This window comes from Sinocyclocheilus anshuiensis, unplaced genomic scaffold, assembly GCF_001515605.1.
Source record: "Sinocyclocheilus anshuiensis isolate Anshui unplaced genomic scaffold, SAMN03320099.WGS_v1.1 scaffold392, whole genome shotgun sequence".
NCBI lineage: Eukaryota > Metazoa > Chordata > Actinopteri > Cypriniformes > Cyprinidae > Sinocyclocheilus > Sinocyclocheilus anshuiensis.
This window is the reverse complement of record NW_015557091.1, coordinates 5,298,440-5,314,041: the sequence shown is the minus strand read 5'-3', so window position 1 is coordinate 5,314,041 and position 15,602 is coordinate 5,298,440. Positions and strand designations below refer to the sequence as shown.

At 36.7% G+C, this 15,602-nt stretch overlaps 1 protein-coding gene across 1 annotated transcript in view; it reads left to right on the top strand.

Annotated features, from left to right (window-relative positions):
- Window positions 1-11,244, top strand: part of LOC107677298 (ephrin type-A receptor 3) — a 65,054-nt gene extending 53,810 nt beyond the window's left edge. The window contains exons 12-18 of the mRNA XM_016472156.1: window positions 3,545-3,606; window positions 5,179-5,388; window positions 6,193-6,342; window positions 7,417-7,610; window positions 8,512-8,649; window positions 9,801-9,897; window positions 10,020-11,244. Of these exons, the coding sequence (XP_016327642.1) occupies window positions 3,545-3,606; window positions 5,179-5,388; window positions 6,193-6,342; window positions 7,417-7,610; window positions 8,512-8,649; window positions 9,801-9,897; window positions 10,020-10,025 (857 nt within the window). The 3' untranslated portion in view covers window positions 10,026-11,244. The remainder of the gene's footprint in view (window positions 1-3,544; window positions 3,607-5,178; window positions 5,389-6,192; window positions 6,343-7,416; window positions 7,611-8,511; window positions 8,650-9,800; window positions 9,898-10,019) is intronic.
- Window positions 11,245-15,602: the final 4,358 nt, after the last annotated feature.

Here is a 15,602-nt window from a genome sequence, read left to right as displayed (position 1 = left end):
TATATATTAGTGCTGTCAAACAATTAATCGCTATTAATCGCATCCAAAATAAAAGTTTTAGTTTACATAATGTGTGTGTACTGTGTATATTGATTATATATATTTATATATAATATAAATGATATGAATATAAATATACACATGTAAATATTTTCGAAATATATAATGTATGTGTGTGTATTTATATACACATAATAAATATACACAGTACACACAGATATATTATGTAGATTAAAACTTTTATTTTGAATGCGATTAATCGCAATTAATCGTTTGACAGCACTAGTAAATTTACATACAAATTGATAACTGTATGGTACACACGCCCTAATTTATAACAATCCTGATTAATAAACAGTTGAATAAGAATACAATAAATTATGCATGAATGTACATGCAGAAAGTTGCATGAGAACATTTTCTGTGCACATACAGTACGTAAACACAACTGTATGCAATTATTTGTGAATAAAGCTCAGTGAAAATATCAGATTACGTATCTTCCAAATTGCTCTTTCTGGCAGGTAATATAACACACGTGTGTGCATGTGTCGGTTTGCAAACGTGTCCTCATCTGCCGCTGATTGGGTGAGATATGATAGCCGGAGTAATTTCACAGGTCACAGATCAGCCTTATGGTGTAGGGGATGGGGATAGGAGAGGTCAGCGACCCCTCGCACTGCATTACAGAAGCAGCTGTCAATCCAGCCCCCTCCTCGTATGCACAGACTAATCACAGCATTGATGGAGCTGAGCAGAGATGCATTAAAGAGGCTGAAGAGTGTTTATGCTGCCTGATGGAGCGCCGACGAGAAAGACAAAGAGTTTTGCGCTGTAATATGAAAAGCATCTGTCATGTAACACAGCTTTCGGAGAGGCGCTCTATCATTACCACCTCAGACGGAAAAAATTAGACTGTGATTGAGCTCTTTGTAATGCAAATGTGTCAGCAGCTCAGAGAATGGAATCAGAATAGACCTTAATGCCCCATTCAGTTCTTTATCCCCCATCTTTGCAAAAACACAGAGCTGTCATCGTCTCTATTATAAACCCATTGTGCACCTAACCATCAGATTAGCGGACTCCAGTCTGCTATCTGATAACGTTTGCCATCCGTGGCTGTATTTTCAGGTTCATTCCAGCGGAGTCCTCAAGAAAAGTTTTTCTTTGTGCCATCAACAGCAAGAACAATAAGAGGACGATAAGAGATAAGAGGATGTCATTTCGAAATCATTGAAAGTGTTGCTTTGTTCAGAGTAATATGTGCTTTTAAGCTAGAGCTTAACTTGTTTTGAGCCCTAAAAATTCCTTTTTCCTGTGATATTTCATGACAAATTGCTGGCATTTCATCAAATGCCTCCAAAGCATGTGATTACAGATGATGTACAGAGTGGAGTACAGGTCTTTATAGGGCAAATCACCTTTTTCGGAATTATTTTCTCTAGAAAATGCATGCATATTAACTGGACATTTCTTGTAACTTTTTTTTTTTTAATCCTGAATGGTTTTCTCTAAAAAGCATGCATATTAAATGAAAATACATGCATTTAATTTAATTTAATTTAATTTTTTATTACCACGGAATGCAGTGGATGTTTGATCGTGTGTGTGTGAATACTGTCTAATTGAACCACTTCTAAAACTGCTGCAGCATCAATCACCCTTAAAGGGGTCATATGATGTTGCTAAAAAGAACATTATTTTGTGTATTTGGTGTAATGAAATGTGTTTAGGGCTTGGTGCTATAAATAGCTTGTTAGGGCTGAATGGGGTTTTATTGGATTCAACTGGGTTTCTATTTCTTTGTGCTTTGCTGAAGTAGAGATTACAAAACCATAATGAAACCATCGACTCTTCGCTTGTAGCCTCACTCGCAAATCTCCAGTCTGCAGGCTTAAATTGTGTTTTGAAATTGACAGGGCAGATGTCTCGTTACCTTTGTCCTCAAGGTCTTCTGCTCACATTTTCTTTTACTTCTTGTATTGCAGCGAGAGTTGTGCAAAAGTCACAATGCAGAGGCTAGTGATGTCCGCCTACGTTTATATGGTGGTAGAAGTGGTGCTTTACTGATGCAACATTTTCAAGGTTTTACCATGTAAACTATTTAACAGCTAAAGCACAATGTAACAATTAAAGTATCAAAATATTTATTAGAATATATAAAATAAATAACAAAAAAAAAATAATTTTTTGATCTCTCTTTTTCTGTTTTAAATGCATATTAACTGGACCAGCCTATTTTCTATTATTTTGTATTTATTTATTTATTTTCATTTAATTTCATTCCTATAATTTTAATCTAAAAATAACATTTAATAAAAACAATAAATAATTTACTGGAACAATATAATAATAATAATAATAATAATAACAAAACATCACTGTTTGACCTCACTAATCAAATTATTATCATTTTGTTTGTTTGTTTGTTTGTTTGTTTTCTCTGAAAAATCTGGACCAGCCTTTATTTTATTTTATTTTATTTTTTATTTGATTTTATTTGAAAAATGGAAAAATACATAAATAAATAAATAAAAATGTCACTAATAATTTACTTTAACAGTCCCCGTGGAGCAAAATGCGGTTACGTTGTTTCCTCAATGTCACAATGGAGATACCTCAAGGATCACCTTGTAGCATTCAGACCTTTAAACCTGTAAGGCTAGGCACAACATAAAGGGCTGCTCACAAAAACAGAGAGCGTCTCTAAGGCTAAACGGCATCTCATGCTGATGTGCGTCTGGTGCCCCGAGGTGAAAGTTTCTGCCGTACGTTACATCCGTCAAGCATCTCTGATAATCAGGATGGATTAGCATGTACTCTTCCCTGTCACATGCGAGGTGAGAAGGGGGGTTTCTCTGACTGACAGCATGTTATTTGGGTGGAATCAAGGGAGAATTTTAATCACTTTCATCAACGCAGGTGCGATCTCCCCATATGAGCCTCTCGCAGCTGTGTCTGCAACATAGCGAAGAGGTGAACACTTTTCTCATTAGCAGATCTTTACACCCCTTCATCTTCACCCCCCACCACCACCCCCAGGGCAATTAATCACCACACCCCCTAAAAACCTCCCCCCTCACTTGTCCCCCCCTCCTTCATCATCCTCCCTCCTAAAGGAACTCATTACCATTTTAGGTATTTCTGGACAAAGATATTCTCAGTGGACAGCTCGCTCTAATTATCTGCCTGACTGTTATTGAGAGCTTTGATTAGGGGCTGTCACTATGAGTAACAGGCAGCAGGTAGAGGCCAACCAAAGCAGGAACGAGGGGCTGTGAAGTCGCTGGGAGTGGGGGAGGTGTCCGCTCTCTTTATCTGCATGTTTTTCTCTGTCAACTTGGAAATGAGTTAAATATAGGACACAAAAGCGCCAGCCTCTTCCTGCCTCTCTGCTGTGTCTTTTCTTATTCGCCTCTGAAAAAAATGAAACGTCTTTCTCTCTCTTCTGCTCTCTCTCTCTCTCTCTCTCTCTCTCTCTCTCTCTATTTTCCACAATATTTCACACTTCCCATTTTGTCTCCTCTCTCTCACTGTCCCTTAGGTAAGCCTGTGATGATAGTGACAGAGTACATGGAAAATGGATCTCTGGACACTTTTTTGAAGGTGAGCGTGCTCTATTTTGTTGGGAATGATGGAGGCCAATTTGCACCAAAGGAAATGCTGTAAAATATCACAGGAACACAAAGCAGTCATCCGGCTCTTCCAGATTGGGCTCGACAACTCGCGTGTTCACACCTCTCTATGCCTGGTTTTTCTTTGTGTTCCTCAGCTTGTGTTTTGTTTCTCAGCTTAGACCACCATGGTTTATGCTGGTTTGGATCATTACGTTCTCGAGCAAATCTTATCTGGTGGAGATAGTCAACCAGCATGGTCTTTCTGATAACACTGGTTAACTTGCTGGTCAAGCTAGTTTAGAAGCTTTATGGAGACACTATAATACAACTCTTACTATCTTTCTAGTGTTTTGCTAAAGACAATATTAAAAAAAATTGTTTACATAATCATTATACTTAAGTCAAAGGAGATTATTGAAATATTATCCTGAAAATATTTACTTTATATTTCATTGGCAGTGTCTTCTACTCACTATAAGACTAATATTAGATGTGTGAACTCGAAAATAAATATTTTTAATTAAATGCAAAATAGTGAAAGTGTTTCAAAGTGAATTTATAGATACTATTCATACTATGTGAGAAAAATAGAAAGAGTGGTATTATAAAGAAATGTTATTTATAAAATAATAGTTTTTTACATTATCATTATATTGAAGTCAGAGCAAAGTATTAAAATATTATCCTGAAAATATTTACTTTGTCACATTGACAGAGTCGTCTTATAAGACCTGAAGGGAAATATTTTCAATTAAAATGTATTTTCATAGCACTTTTCACAGTCAAATGTGTTCCAAAGTGATTTTAGAAATATTTTTGCCCCAATTCTTAGTATTAAAAACTGTCAATAAAAAAATATAATAAATAATCCCATGAATTCCAACCCATCTTCAAAAAGCATTTCAAGTTTGATACATACCTTAAAGCATTATATTAATTTATTACATTAAAACATTAAAAAAAATAAGAAATATATGTAATATATATCAATGTATAATATAAATAATATACAAATATGAAAATATATATGTACATGTAAATATTTCTTAAATATATACATGTATGTGTGTTCATTTATATACACAGTACACGCATATTATGCAAACACAAACTTTTATTTTGAATGTGATTAATTGTGATTAATCGATTTGACAGCACTAATATAATGTGTGTGTGTGTGTGTATGTATATGTATAACCCCTGCACTAACAAACCACCATCCCATTATTACTCCAATATTACCATGCAACCGTAGTTAATAATCAAAACGTTTACGTTTTCTGGCCAGAGGGTGTAATGAAACATCATAATCTGGTTAGTTGGTTATTTACTTGCCATTGCTTGCATAAAAGCCTGAATGATTATACAGTGATTGCAGTTAATAGCTTGTGCTCTGTAACATGTGAGCAACACTATTAATTAGGGAGCCAATGAATTATGAATTACTCATGAGACACATTCAAACATGACCGACTGTGCCAGAATCCAAAGAGGTTGAGCAAGGCAGGAAATAAGGCCACAGGGATGAGAATTTGACATGAGAACTCTTCATTTTGTGCAGAAACACGACGGGCAGTTCACGGTGATCCAGCTGGTGGGAATGATGCGTGGGATAGCTGCGGGGATGCAGTACCTCTCAGAGATGAACTACGTGCACCGGGATTTGGCGGCACGGAACATTCTGGTGAATGGAAACCTGGTGTGTAAAGTGTCTGACTTCGGGCTGTCGCGCGTGTTAGAGGATGATCCAGAGGCGGCATACACTACACGGGTGAGAGATCATGCTTCTGCTCTGGATGTTTGCTCTTCAGTCTCATTTTAACTAGATTTACTATGCAACAGTTTTGTTGTTATATGTTAAACTGGTTCAGCTCTTTGTTTAAAAGAAATATGAATATAATATATAAAAAAAAAAATCAGACACAGCGAGATATATTCTTGTTGACCTGTAGTCTAGAAATGAGGTCACGCAGGACTGTCATAACAGCTATCCAGACTGATGGATGGCTAAACATCTACTCAGTGTGGGTGTGTGCCTTTCCCTGCCTGTGAATGCATTTGTACATGGTTTTGCTGGAAGATGAGTATTAAAAATGAAAAATAAAGGTTGGACCAGCATTCTAGAGCAAAAATGGCTTTTGAAAGGAATTACTTCCTTTACCACAGTCGCCATGTTGAGTGTTGCAATTATGCCCAGTTATGTTCCAACAAGTGGCTTGTCTCCTCCTTAGTTGTCTGAACATTCATGTTTTTATTTTGATAAAAACTGCTTACCGCTAATCACCAGCATTGGGCAGGGTACTCAAATTTTTTTTAGCTAGCTAAGCTCCCAGTTAGCTAAGCTAAAAGCTCCCCTTTAGCGAAAGTAGCTACAACCTACATTTCAAAAATAGCTTTCTATTAAGCTATTCCACAACTTATGATAATAAAATAGAAACATTACTGTAAAGCTGCATGATTTTAAAAATAGCAGTGCTAGCACTTTGCTAGTGATCGCCCTAATAACTTTGCTAATAGCTTTGTAGTGATGCTGCTTTACAACATCGCTGACCACTGATTTTGTGCTGTTTTTCAGGGTGGTAAGATTCCCATTCGATGGACAGCCCCTGAGGCCATCACCTACAGGAAGTTCACATCAGCCAGTGATGTGTGGAGTTACGGCATTGTCATGTGGGAGGTGATATCCTATGGGGAACGACCATACTGGGAAATGTCCAATCAGGACGTGAGTAAATTGACTCAATAACCATTAGTGTTGTTTTATTATGTATGTATTATTTATTAATATTTGGAATTAGCTTTTATTTTAGTATCTTCAGTTTTCATTTTAGTTTAAGTTTTAGTCCTTGTGTTTATAGGTTTTTATATAATAGTTCCATTTAGCTTTATTTTTATTTCATTTCGTTCATTTTTTTTAGATGTTGTCATCTAATATTTAGATTTTATTTTATTTAGGCTTTATTTTCAATGAATAGTTTTAGTTTTAGTTAACTGTAACAACTCTGTTAACCTTAACCTAAACTTGAGAATCCCTATCGATTTGTAATAAAAACACTCTGCCAGAACACTTCAGTGGGACTGAAATAAAAAAAAAACCTCCCAGGCTTACAAAGGTAAAAAGATGAAATGCATCTGGAGGCTGAACATTTCCAGATTTCAATTCAGAGGTCGCTTTAAAAGAGGGAATTTGAATCCGTGTCAGTGGGTTCTTGGCAGATTTTCCACACCAGAAACCATTTTCATTTATTTATTTTCACCTTGGGAAGAGATCTTTGCACGGGATTCGGAAAGAGGCTGCTTGGGAAAGAGATTGAGACATTTGGGAAGGATACTCGGCATGTTAAAGTGGAGCACGAAAAACGTTTGCATGCTTGTTAGCGGATGCACTTTTATTGTGTCGAGGGAGCCGAATTCGAAAGTTCCATTCAAGGAGTAAACCACAAAATCCATCTGTCTTCCTTCTTTGCCATGGTAACAGGCAATGGAGCGTTTCAACGGTTAGTCTTCCAGGCAAGAGTAAAGATAATACGAATGTTTGCATCAAGCTAGTTTATTCTTTCCCTTACAGCGGTATCATTTCATAAAAGGGACTAAATTAAACGGCTCTCCTCTTGCGCTAACAAAGACAGTCTCACCCGAAATCTCATTTTCACTTCAGTCACAGATGGATAAAAAAATTTATTAATCTAACGCCAAACAAAAGCTAAATGCATTAAGCTAGGAATAAATCTGCTCAGTATTCATGAAGCGTATATGCTGCTAATGTATGATTTTTAATGTGGAATCTTCGTCCCTCCAGGTGATAAAAGCTGTAGATGAAGGCTACAGGCTACCGGCTCCAATGGACTGTTCGGTGGTGCTTCACCAGCTCATGCTAGACTGCTGGGAAAAGAACCGCAGCGATCGGCCGAAATTTGGGCAGATTGTCAACACTCTTGACAGGCTGATCCGGAACCCAAGCAGCCTGAAGCAGCTGGCCAACACTGCAGTCTGGTGAGCCAAATGCCCTCCGTGGATTAGATCTGAATTCAATAGAGGTGATCCGCTGGGATGTGTGTGGCGGTTTGCAATATATATAGCTCATGAAGAGCGTTATGATGTTTCTCAGGTGTGTGATAAAATCGGAGGCGTTTTTCGCAGTAATCCAATAAATTCAAAATAAATGAAACCGATATCCGGCTTATCTAGATTGAAACCAGATGTACATCAGTACGAACTTCTTACTTCCAGTGCATGTTTCTCTCGATCAGGAGGGGGGTTTGCGTTGGTCTTGGCTGATATCTGATTGCCTGTCTATCCCTCTGCTGCATTTTGGGGGTTGCCAAATAGAAGGCAGATGGGTGCTGGATTGTTTAGCCAGTGCTTGCCACAATTAAAACAGAATGTGCAAACTGAAGTTTCCCACAAACCACTGGGACATCTCTGCCTGTGTCGTTGCTATTAAATAAAATAGGTTTAAATCTAAATTACTCAGGATTGTGTGTTATAATGGAGGCTATGCAACAGAGAGGGAGATGGAGACAGAGACACGATTTGGTGCAGTCTGCCTCCCTTCTGGATCTGGAAAGCCTAACATGTCCAGGCAATGATAAGCTGACACATACACACACACACACACACACACACACACACACTCGAATGCATGAAAAAAGCTAGTCTCTTACCCTTACGAAACTCTGTAAATGCTCACATCATTGAAACTTACAGTATGTAAAAAGTATTGGCTGAGAAAACAGCATAAATCTAATTGGGATTTTACTAAAAACACATACATCTGACATCCTCACAGACCAGTGCAGAATGCATTCTTTAAGTCAATTCTGACGTACAGGATGTGACATGACGTGGTTATATAAGACTGTTTTTCTGACTGCACTTCCTCCTCCAACCATAGGGAGGACCCAGTGACTCCTGAGGCAGGGGTCAGCACGGTGGAAGGCTGGCTGGACTTGATTAAAATGGGTCAGTACAAAGAACACTTCTCCAACGCCGGCTATGTCACCCTGGACTCAGTTCTGTATGTCAGCGCTAGGTAAATAAAAGCTACACTAATTTATGTTAGTATGAAATGTTTGGTTGCATTTCAAGAGACACTTGACTGTGTTCTCACTAGTATGTTATCTTACTGCATATTAAGAATCAAATTGAGATTTTACAAACTATGCACCGTATAAAGCTGCAAAAAAAAAAATAGTATGGCATTCCGAACATACCATACCATGTTGGAAACTGAATACTTGAAGATGGTGTTTACTGCATACTGTTTTTTAAAAAGTATGCAAAGCCATATATAATATACAGAGGTAAATGGTGTAAACTATATTGTTATGACGTGACCTCATTACTTGGATGCAAATGGCATCCAGTTATCCTATCGAAAATAAACATATTGATTGCAAAATAATCTTTACACACATTTAGATGAAAATGCAAAACAATCATAAGTCCACAAAAAGGTTTCATTTGTATTTCTCATTGCATTATGGGACTACAATATTCCACAGGCATTAGTATGCAACAGTAGTATGCTTTATTGTCACATGACCTCATTACGAGTTATCAATTCAGTTTTGTGTAGAAATGTTGTAACTTTTGGCACTTTATTCAAGTATTGAGTCAAAAAAAGAAAAAGAAAATAGCTTTAGTTACTATTAATCACACTGTAAATGGAAGTTGACTGCATTGCATTATGGGATTCAATGTGTGCTGTGCTTCCATGCATACAGAAAACCTGCACACTGTATACAGTTAGCATAACACATACTGTAAAAATTAGTATGAGTAGTAGTATAGCATTTCAAATATACTAGCTATGTTGCAAAATTGAATGCTGTTTACAGCATATTATGCACTGCCTACTATTTTGTAAAAAGTATGTAAAACAGTATGCAATACTTGGAAGTTATAGCTTGAAAGTCATTACTCATTTTAATTCAAATTTGTATAAGAATGCTGTAACTTGGCAGCTTAATCAAATATTGAGTCAAAAAAACTGGAGTGCACTGAATTGTTCAAGACAATATGTGCATTCTGCTTCCATGCATGTAGACACAGCTGCATACTGTATATAGTTAACATACCGAATACTGTAAAAATAATATGAGTAGTATGCTATTGTGCTATTGCGAACATAGCCACCTTTTGCTAAGGTAGTTTCTTCTATCTCTTTCGTTTCTCTCACAGTGAACTGGATAAGATGGGTGTAGCACTGGCAGGCCATCAGAAAAATATCTTGTCTAGTATCCAGTGTCTTCAGGCACACCATGGGACTCAGGTTCAGGTATAGCTCCTCACCTCAACGCCCTCAAATCTGTTCCGCTTCCCCTGATGAGGAGATTGGGAGCGTTCTTGCCACATGGAAGCGTCTTGCTGCAAAATGACTCTGTTTTATCTCTCTACCAGCACTGAAGTTCATCAGCCCTACAGGAGAACGGGCCGGTACCTTCCCCTTTGTGATCAGCATCCAGAAAGGCAGTAGATCGCTGCGATGTCAGAGATTGTGAACTTGGATATCTATCCATCCAAGTGAAGTAAGGACAAGAATCAACACCATGTGACATCACAGCACTGTGAACATCACGCTTCACTCCTCATTGTACAGAAGAAAGACCTTCAGAAGAAACACCGATTGTGTCTTGTGAATCTTTCAACTGTTTTGCGAGCGATACTAGTATGATTTTCTTCAATAAGATGCTTAATGTGAACTGCGCTGCGAGGGTGAGGAAGCCTTCAGCGAGATGTCCTTGCAAACTTGTGTATGTGGAAGTAGTTTAGAAACCTTCAGACTCGCCTTTAGAAAGCAATGAAGCACTGATCTCTCTTTCGCACATACGCACACATTTAAATGCTACATAGAAGGGCCACTCCTTGACCCCGAATGCCACTCCGGCCTGCTCCCATCAAGCCCTCGGCAGCGACTTCGGAATATGTCAATTCCACGGTGGAGATCCTAGAGTTCGGAGAGCCCACGCTTGTCACTTTTGACAAGTTCTGACATTCGATGTGCAGCAACAGAGAAACGAGAGGCGTTTAAGGAATGAAAAGCAATTGTTGCTTCACAAACAGAGACTGGACAGCGTGACGATGTCACGAAGAGGGCAGATGTTGTCCTTCCTTCACACTGGCAGCAACTTTCGGTCTTTTTCAACACGTTGATGTGGAGCCGCTTCATTTGATGTGGCTTTTCTTTGCATATTTAAAGTATTTTGCCTCATTACGTGCATTTTATCACAAATGTGAGCGTCTGTTTTGGAAGGAGGAAAGGATATGTGTTGAGCATTTTATGAGGGAGACTTTATTCCTAAATCATCCTGGTGTTGATGGAGCTGCCTTCGGTGGACTGTTGAACCTGTGTTTGTGTTGGACCCCGTTTAGCGTAGAGGTCTGATGGTTACCGAGTGCTTGGTACCTTCAGATTGCATTTCCATATGATAACAAAATGGAGGAGCTTAAACATTTTAGCATACAATTTCCAAGTCATTTCATGCACCATGTTCACAATCCCGTGTAAAAAGGTGTCCGCAACAGATACTGGTGCTTTAAAAATAGCTTCATCCTCCATTTTCTGGTTTCTCGCCCCATGTTTCTTGGCAGTGCTTTGTTCTGCGCTTGGAAATGTTTGATTGAAGAAGAAACTTCAGTAGAACTTGAGACATTGTACAGTGTTGGTTATTGTATTTGTACAGTAATGACTTAGTGTTTTGAAGGTTTTTGTCAGTTGTAAATTAAGGCAAGGTGGTAACTCTTATTTTAACCTTCAACCCTAGCTTTGGACAGATGAGGATTGTGAGGCTGTAGAATGTAATACATAATTTAGCTTTAAGGTGTTGGGGAAAGCTAAGCATTCTCAGGATTGTTGTTTGTCACTGATACACGGTTCAAGATGGCTGCAGATCAGACAGAACTGCAAACTCAGTTTTGTCGTCTATGGATACACTTCCTGTTCGAAGCCTTTCGGTTTCATTGTTCTTATTTATGTTTTGTCATCACAAGTCTTTCATTTATACAGTAAAAAACACTTTCTGTCTGTGTTTTTGTCTTGTTTTCCAGTAAAAAATATCTAAACATCAGAATTGCTTAAGATTTTAAGACTTGTTTTACTTAAAATTACTTATTTTGCTGTTCTGAAGAAAATTTAGTGGGTTTTATGAAAAAAAAAAAAGTTTGTCAGTTTAGGACAAAATATTTAAATATTCTCTGAAAGAATATATTTACACTACTGTTCAAAAGTTTGAGATCAGCAAAATCTCTTGGTTACACTTTACTTGAAGGGGTGTGCATAAGACTGACATGACACCTACATAATCATGACATGACATGTCATGAATATGAAGGTTTTTATGCATGTTTATGACAACTGTCATTAAGTGTCATTCGCTCAGTTATGTAATTTTTAATGCAAAGATGACATTGTTTGAGATGTCTTTGTTATGGGCTATGGTTAGGGGTAAGGGTAGGGGTAGGGTTAGGTCAAATAATGTCATATTTGCATTAAAAATGACATAACTGAGCGAATGACACTTAATGACAGTTGTCATAAACATGCATAAAACCTCCTTCATATTCATGACATGTGTCATGTCATGATTATGAAGGTGCCATGTCAGTCTTATGCACACCCCTTCAAGTAAAGTGTTACCAATCTCTTTTTAAGAAATGAATAGGTTTATTCAGCAAGGATGTATAAAATTTATCAAAAGTGACCATAAAGACATTTAATTTTATGGAGCTTATAATATGACAAAATTATTTGAATTTGTATTGTATAAATTTGAATTATTGACAAGTGGCATTTAGCAAAACTGAATATTATGCTTTTTTGCTTTTGCTCGCGTCCTGTGTAGACACGGTGGCATGCAAATCACTTTCACACCAAATATACTTTAAAACAAACACCAGAGACCGCTTAGATAAATGTTTCACATGCTGAGAACGCTAACCTAACATAGAAGTATATAAACCATACACGTTTAAGAATCACTTAGGATACCTCTGGGCGATTCATGATCAGGTAGATCAACCTGATCTGAACGCCAGAAAACTACTAATTGGCCAAAATGCTTCGTTTGAATTTTTTGAGATCATCTGCTCTTTCCTGTGGATTACATCTGACCTACTTTCTGTACGAATTTCAGCATATTGAATTCTAGAATATTGAATTTGATGTTCTGAGTGGTGGACAATAAACATAAAATTTCTCAAGAGCAATTTTTGAAGGGGACACAAATAATACAGCTAAAATTGTAATTGTAAGGATATGTATACACAGAGGAAAGCCTTACTACTATGGAGCTTATAATATGACAAAATTATTTGAATTTGTATTGTATAAATTTGAATTATTGACAAGTGGCATTTAGCAAAACTGAATATTATGCTTTTTTGCTTTTGCTCGCGTCCTGTGTAGACACGGTGGCATGCAAATCACTTTCACACCAAATATACTTTAAAACAAACACCAGAGACCGCTTAGATAAATGTTTCACATGCTGAGAACGCTTAGCTAACATATAGGCCTAAATATAAACCATATATTTTTAAGAATCACTTAGGATACCTCTGGGCGATTCATGATCAGGTAGATCAACCTGATCTGAACGCCAGAAAACTACTAATTGGCCAAAATGCTTCTTTGACTTTTCGGAGATCATCTGCTCTTCCCTGTGGATTACCTCTGTCCTACTTTCTGTATGATCTGAATTTCTGCGTATTGAATTTTAGAATATTGAACTTGATGTTCCGATTTTCCTCTTCATCTTGAAAACTTGAAGCTGTATTTTTAAAAACTGGATATTTGTAGTCAAAGAATTCAGAACAAAAAATTCACTGTTTGAAAATACATGTCTATAAAACTGCTATAAAAAATTCAGTTGTGTTAAATTTCAAATGTTCAATATTCAAGTTAAAAAAAAATCAAATTCAGAACTATGTTAAATGACACATAATATTTGGTTTTGATAAATGCCACTTGTCAATAATTAAAATTTATACAATACAAATTCAAATAGTTTTGTCATATTACAAATCATCATATTAGATTGATTTCTGAAGGTTCACGTGACACTGAAGAAAAGACACTTGAGAACTTTGCCATCTCATTAATAAATGACATTTTAAAATATATGCAAAAAGAAATGGTTTTAATAAATTCTAATAATATTTCACAATATTTTGATCCAATAAATGTAGCCTTGGTGAGCAAAAGAGAATTATTTGAAAAACATACAAATATGACCGACCCCAAACTTCTGAATAATAGTATATCTTATCTTTATTAATTTATCTTGCTTTAATGATGTTTATAAAAACATTTTATTGGAAAACAAGACAATACTGAGTAGGTGAATTTTTTGCTGTGCAGATGCAAACCATGTAGGTGAAACAGTATTGATTTAATAAGCACAACTTGAGCACTCTGGTAAGGAAAATGCTAAATAATAAAGTTCAAACATTATTTTTTTTTTACATTATTTATAATGTTAGCAGACATTTTCTAAGTGATGCAGATGAAACAAAAACAGTGTTATCCTCTCATTCTGTGACCTCTTGTGGGAAAGTGTTCCTTCGGCTCATTGAGAACATTTAATTGAAACCATAATGAAGAATGTTTATTTCTTCCGCATATTTATTGATGAAAGTCAAGGTTATAATTGTAATAATGGGCACATCTGCTCTGTCCTTTTAGTAATTCTTAATTAGGAGCTATTCCTAATTGTCAAATTACTGAAACATATGTGCCTATTCCGATTTGTAATTTCCCATGCGGCAACAATAACAGCGAATAATTTAATGAGGCGTTGCAAAAAGCATCTTCCAACACAAAACAATAAACTTTGAATTCTTGGAGTGATTTCAAAGTTCTCGTTTTTTTGATTTTTTGCTTATAGCCCACTATTGACACAAACATGTACACAAACTCACAGTTCAATGCAGTAAAAATTGTCTTGAAGCATTTTTGACATTCCTTTTGCTTTTTAGAAATAATAAATGCAGTTGTTTGTGTTTCATTTTGTGAAGTACTGTTATTATGCACAGTAATATCATGCATACTTTGGTCTGGCAGTTTACACCGTCCACACTACCTGTTACTGGGTTACCTGCACATTACATCAGGACCTGGGATAGACATTTTTAGCCAAGATTGTGAACACACAACTTAAACTTTGATTGCCAGGTTTGAATATCAGCCAGGATTAGCAGTGAGACAGGGAATAAATAAATGTCACTCAGCGGTCAAGACGTGTAGCGCTGTTTGAAAAATATTAATGATGTGTCTAGAAGTCATGAATTAAACTGTAGGAGGCCACTCTCTTGTGGCCTAAAGATTCAGTATTACAAAATCTTTAGATAGTTTTGCAGTCGTCCTCTGTAACTCACTGTACCAACCAGGACTGTTGTTTTGTTGTGCGGGTAACCGCACTGTGCATTACATAATTAAATCATATCTGGTATACTTGTGTTGAAGTGTACACATGTGATGCACTTTGCCACCCACTTCTAAACTGGAGTACTTCAGCCCTGAGTGTAAAAAGCTTCTCTGGCTTGTAGGAGGTCAGTAATGGGTACATGATCGGATAAGGCCATGAAGGGTCACTGAGTCATTGACTTGAGCAAACCAGGTCCTCAGTCAGTACCTGAAGATGTTACCTCTAATTTTCTGTGTATCATTTGTTTTGAATTTTTCAACATTGTGATCATATGTGTACCGGTTTGGTTATTATTTCATAAAGCTCTTGTTGAATTGTATGCATTTTAAACATTGTGTCCAATAAATATGTTAATATTTTTAACCCTTTTTTTTTTTACATTATTTATAATGTTAGCAGACATTTTCTAAGTGATGCAGATGAAACAAAAACAGTGTTATCCTCTCATTCTGTGACCTCTTGTGGGAAAGTGTTCCTTCGGCTCATTGAGAACATTTAATTGAAACCATAATGAAGAATGTTTATTTCTTCCGCATATTTATTGATGAAAGTCAAGGTT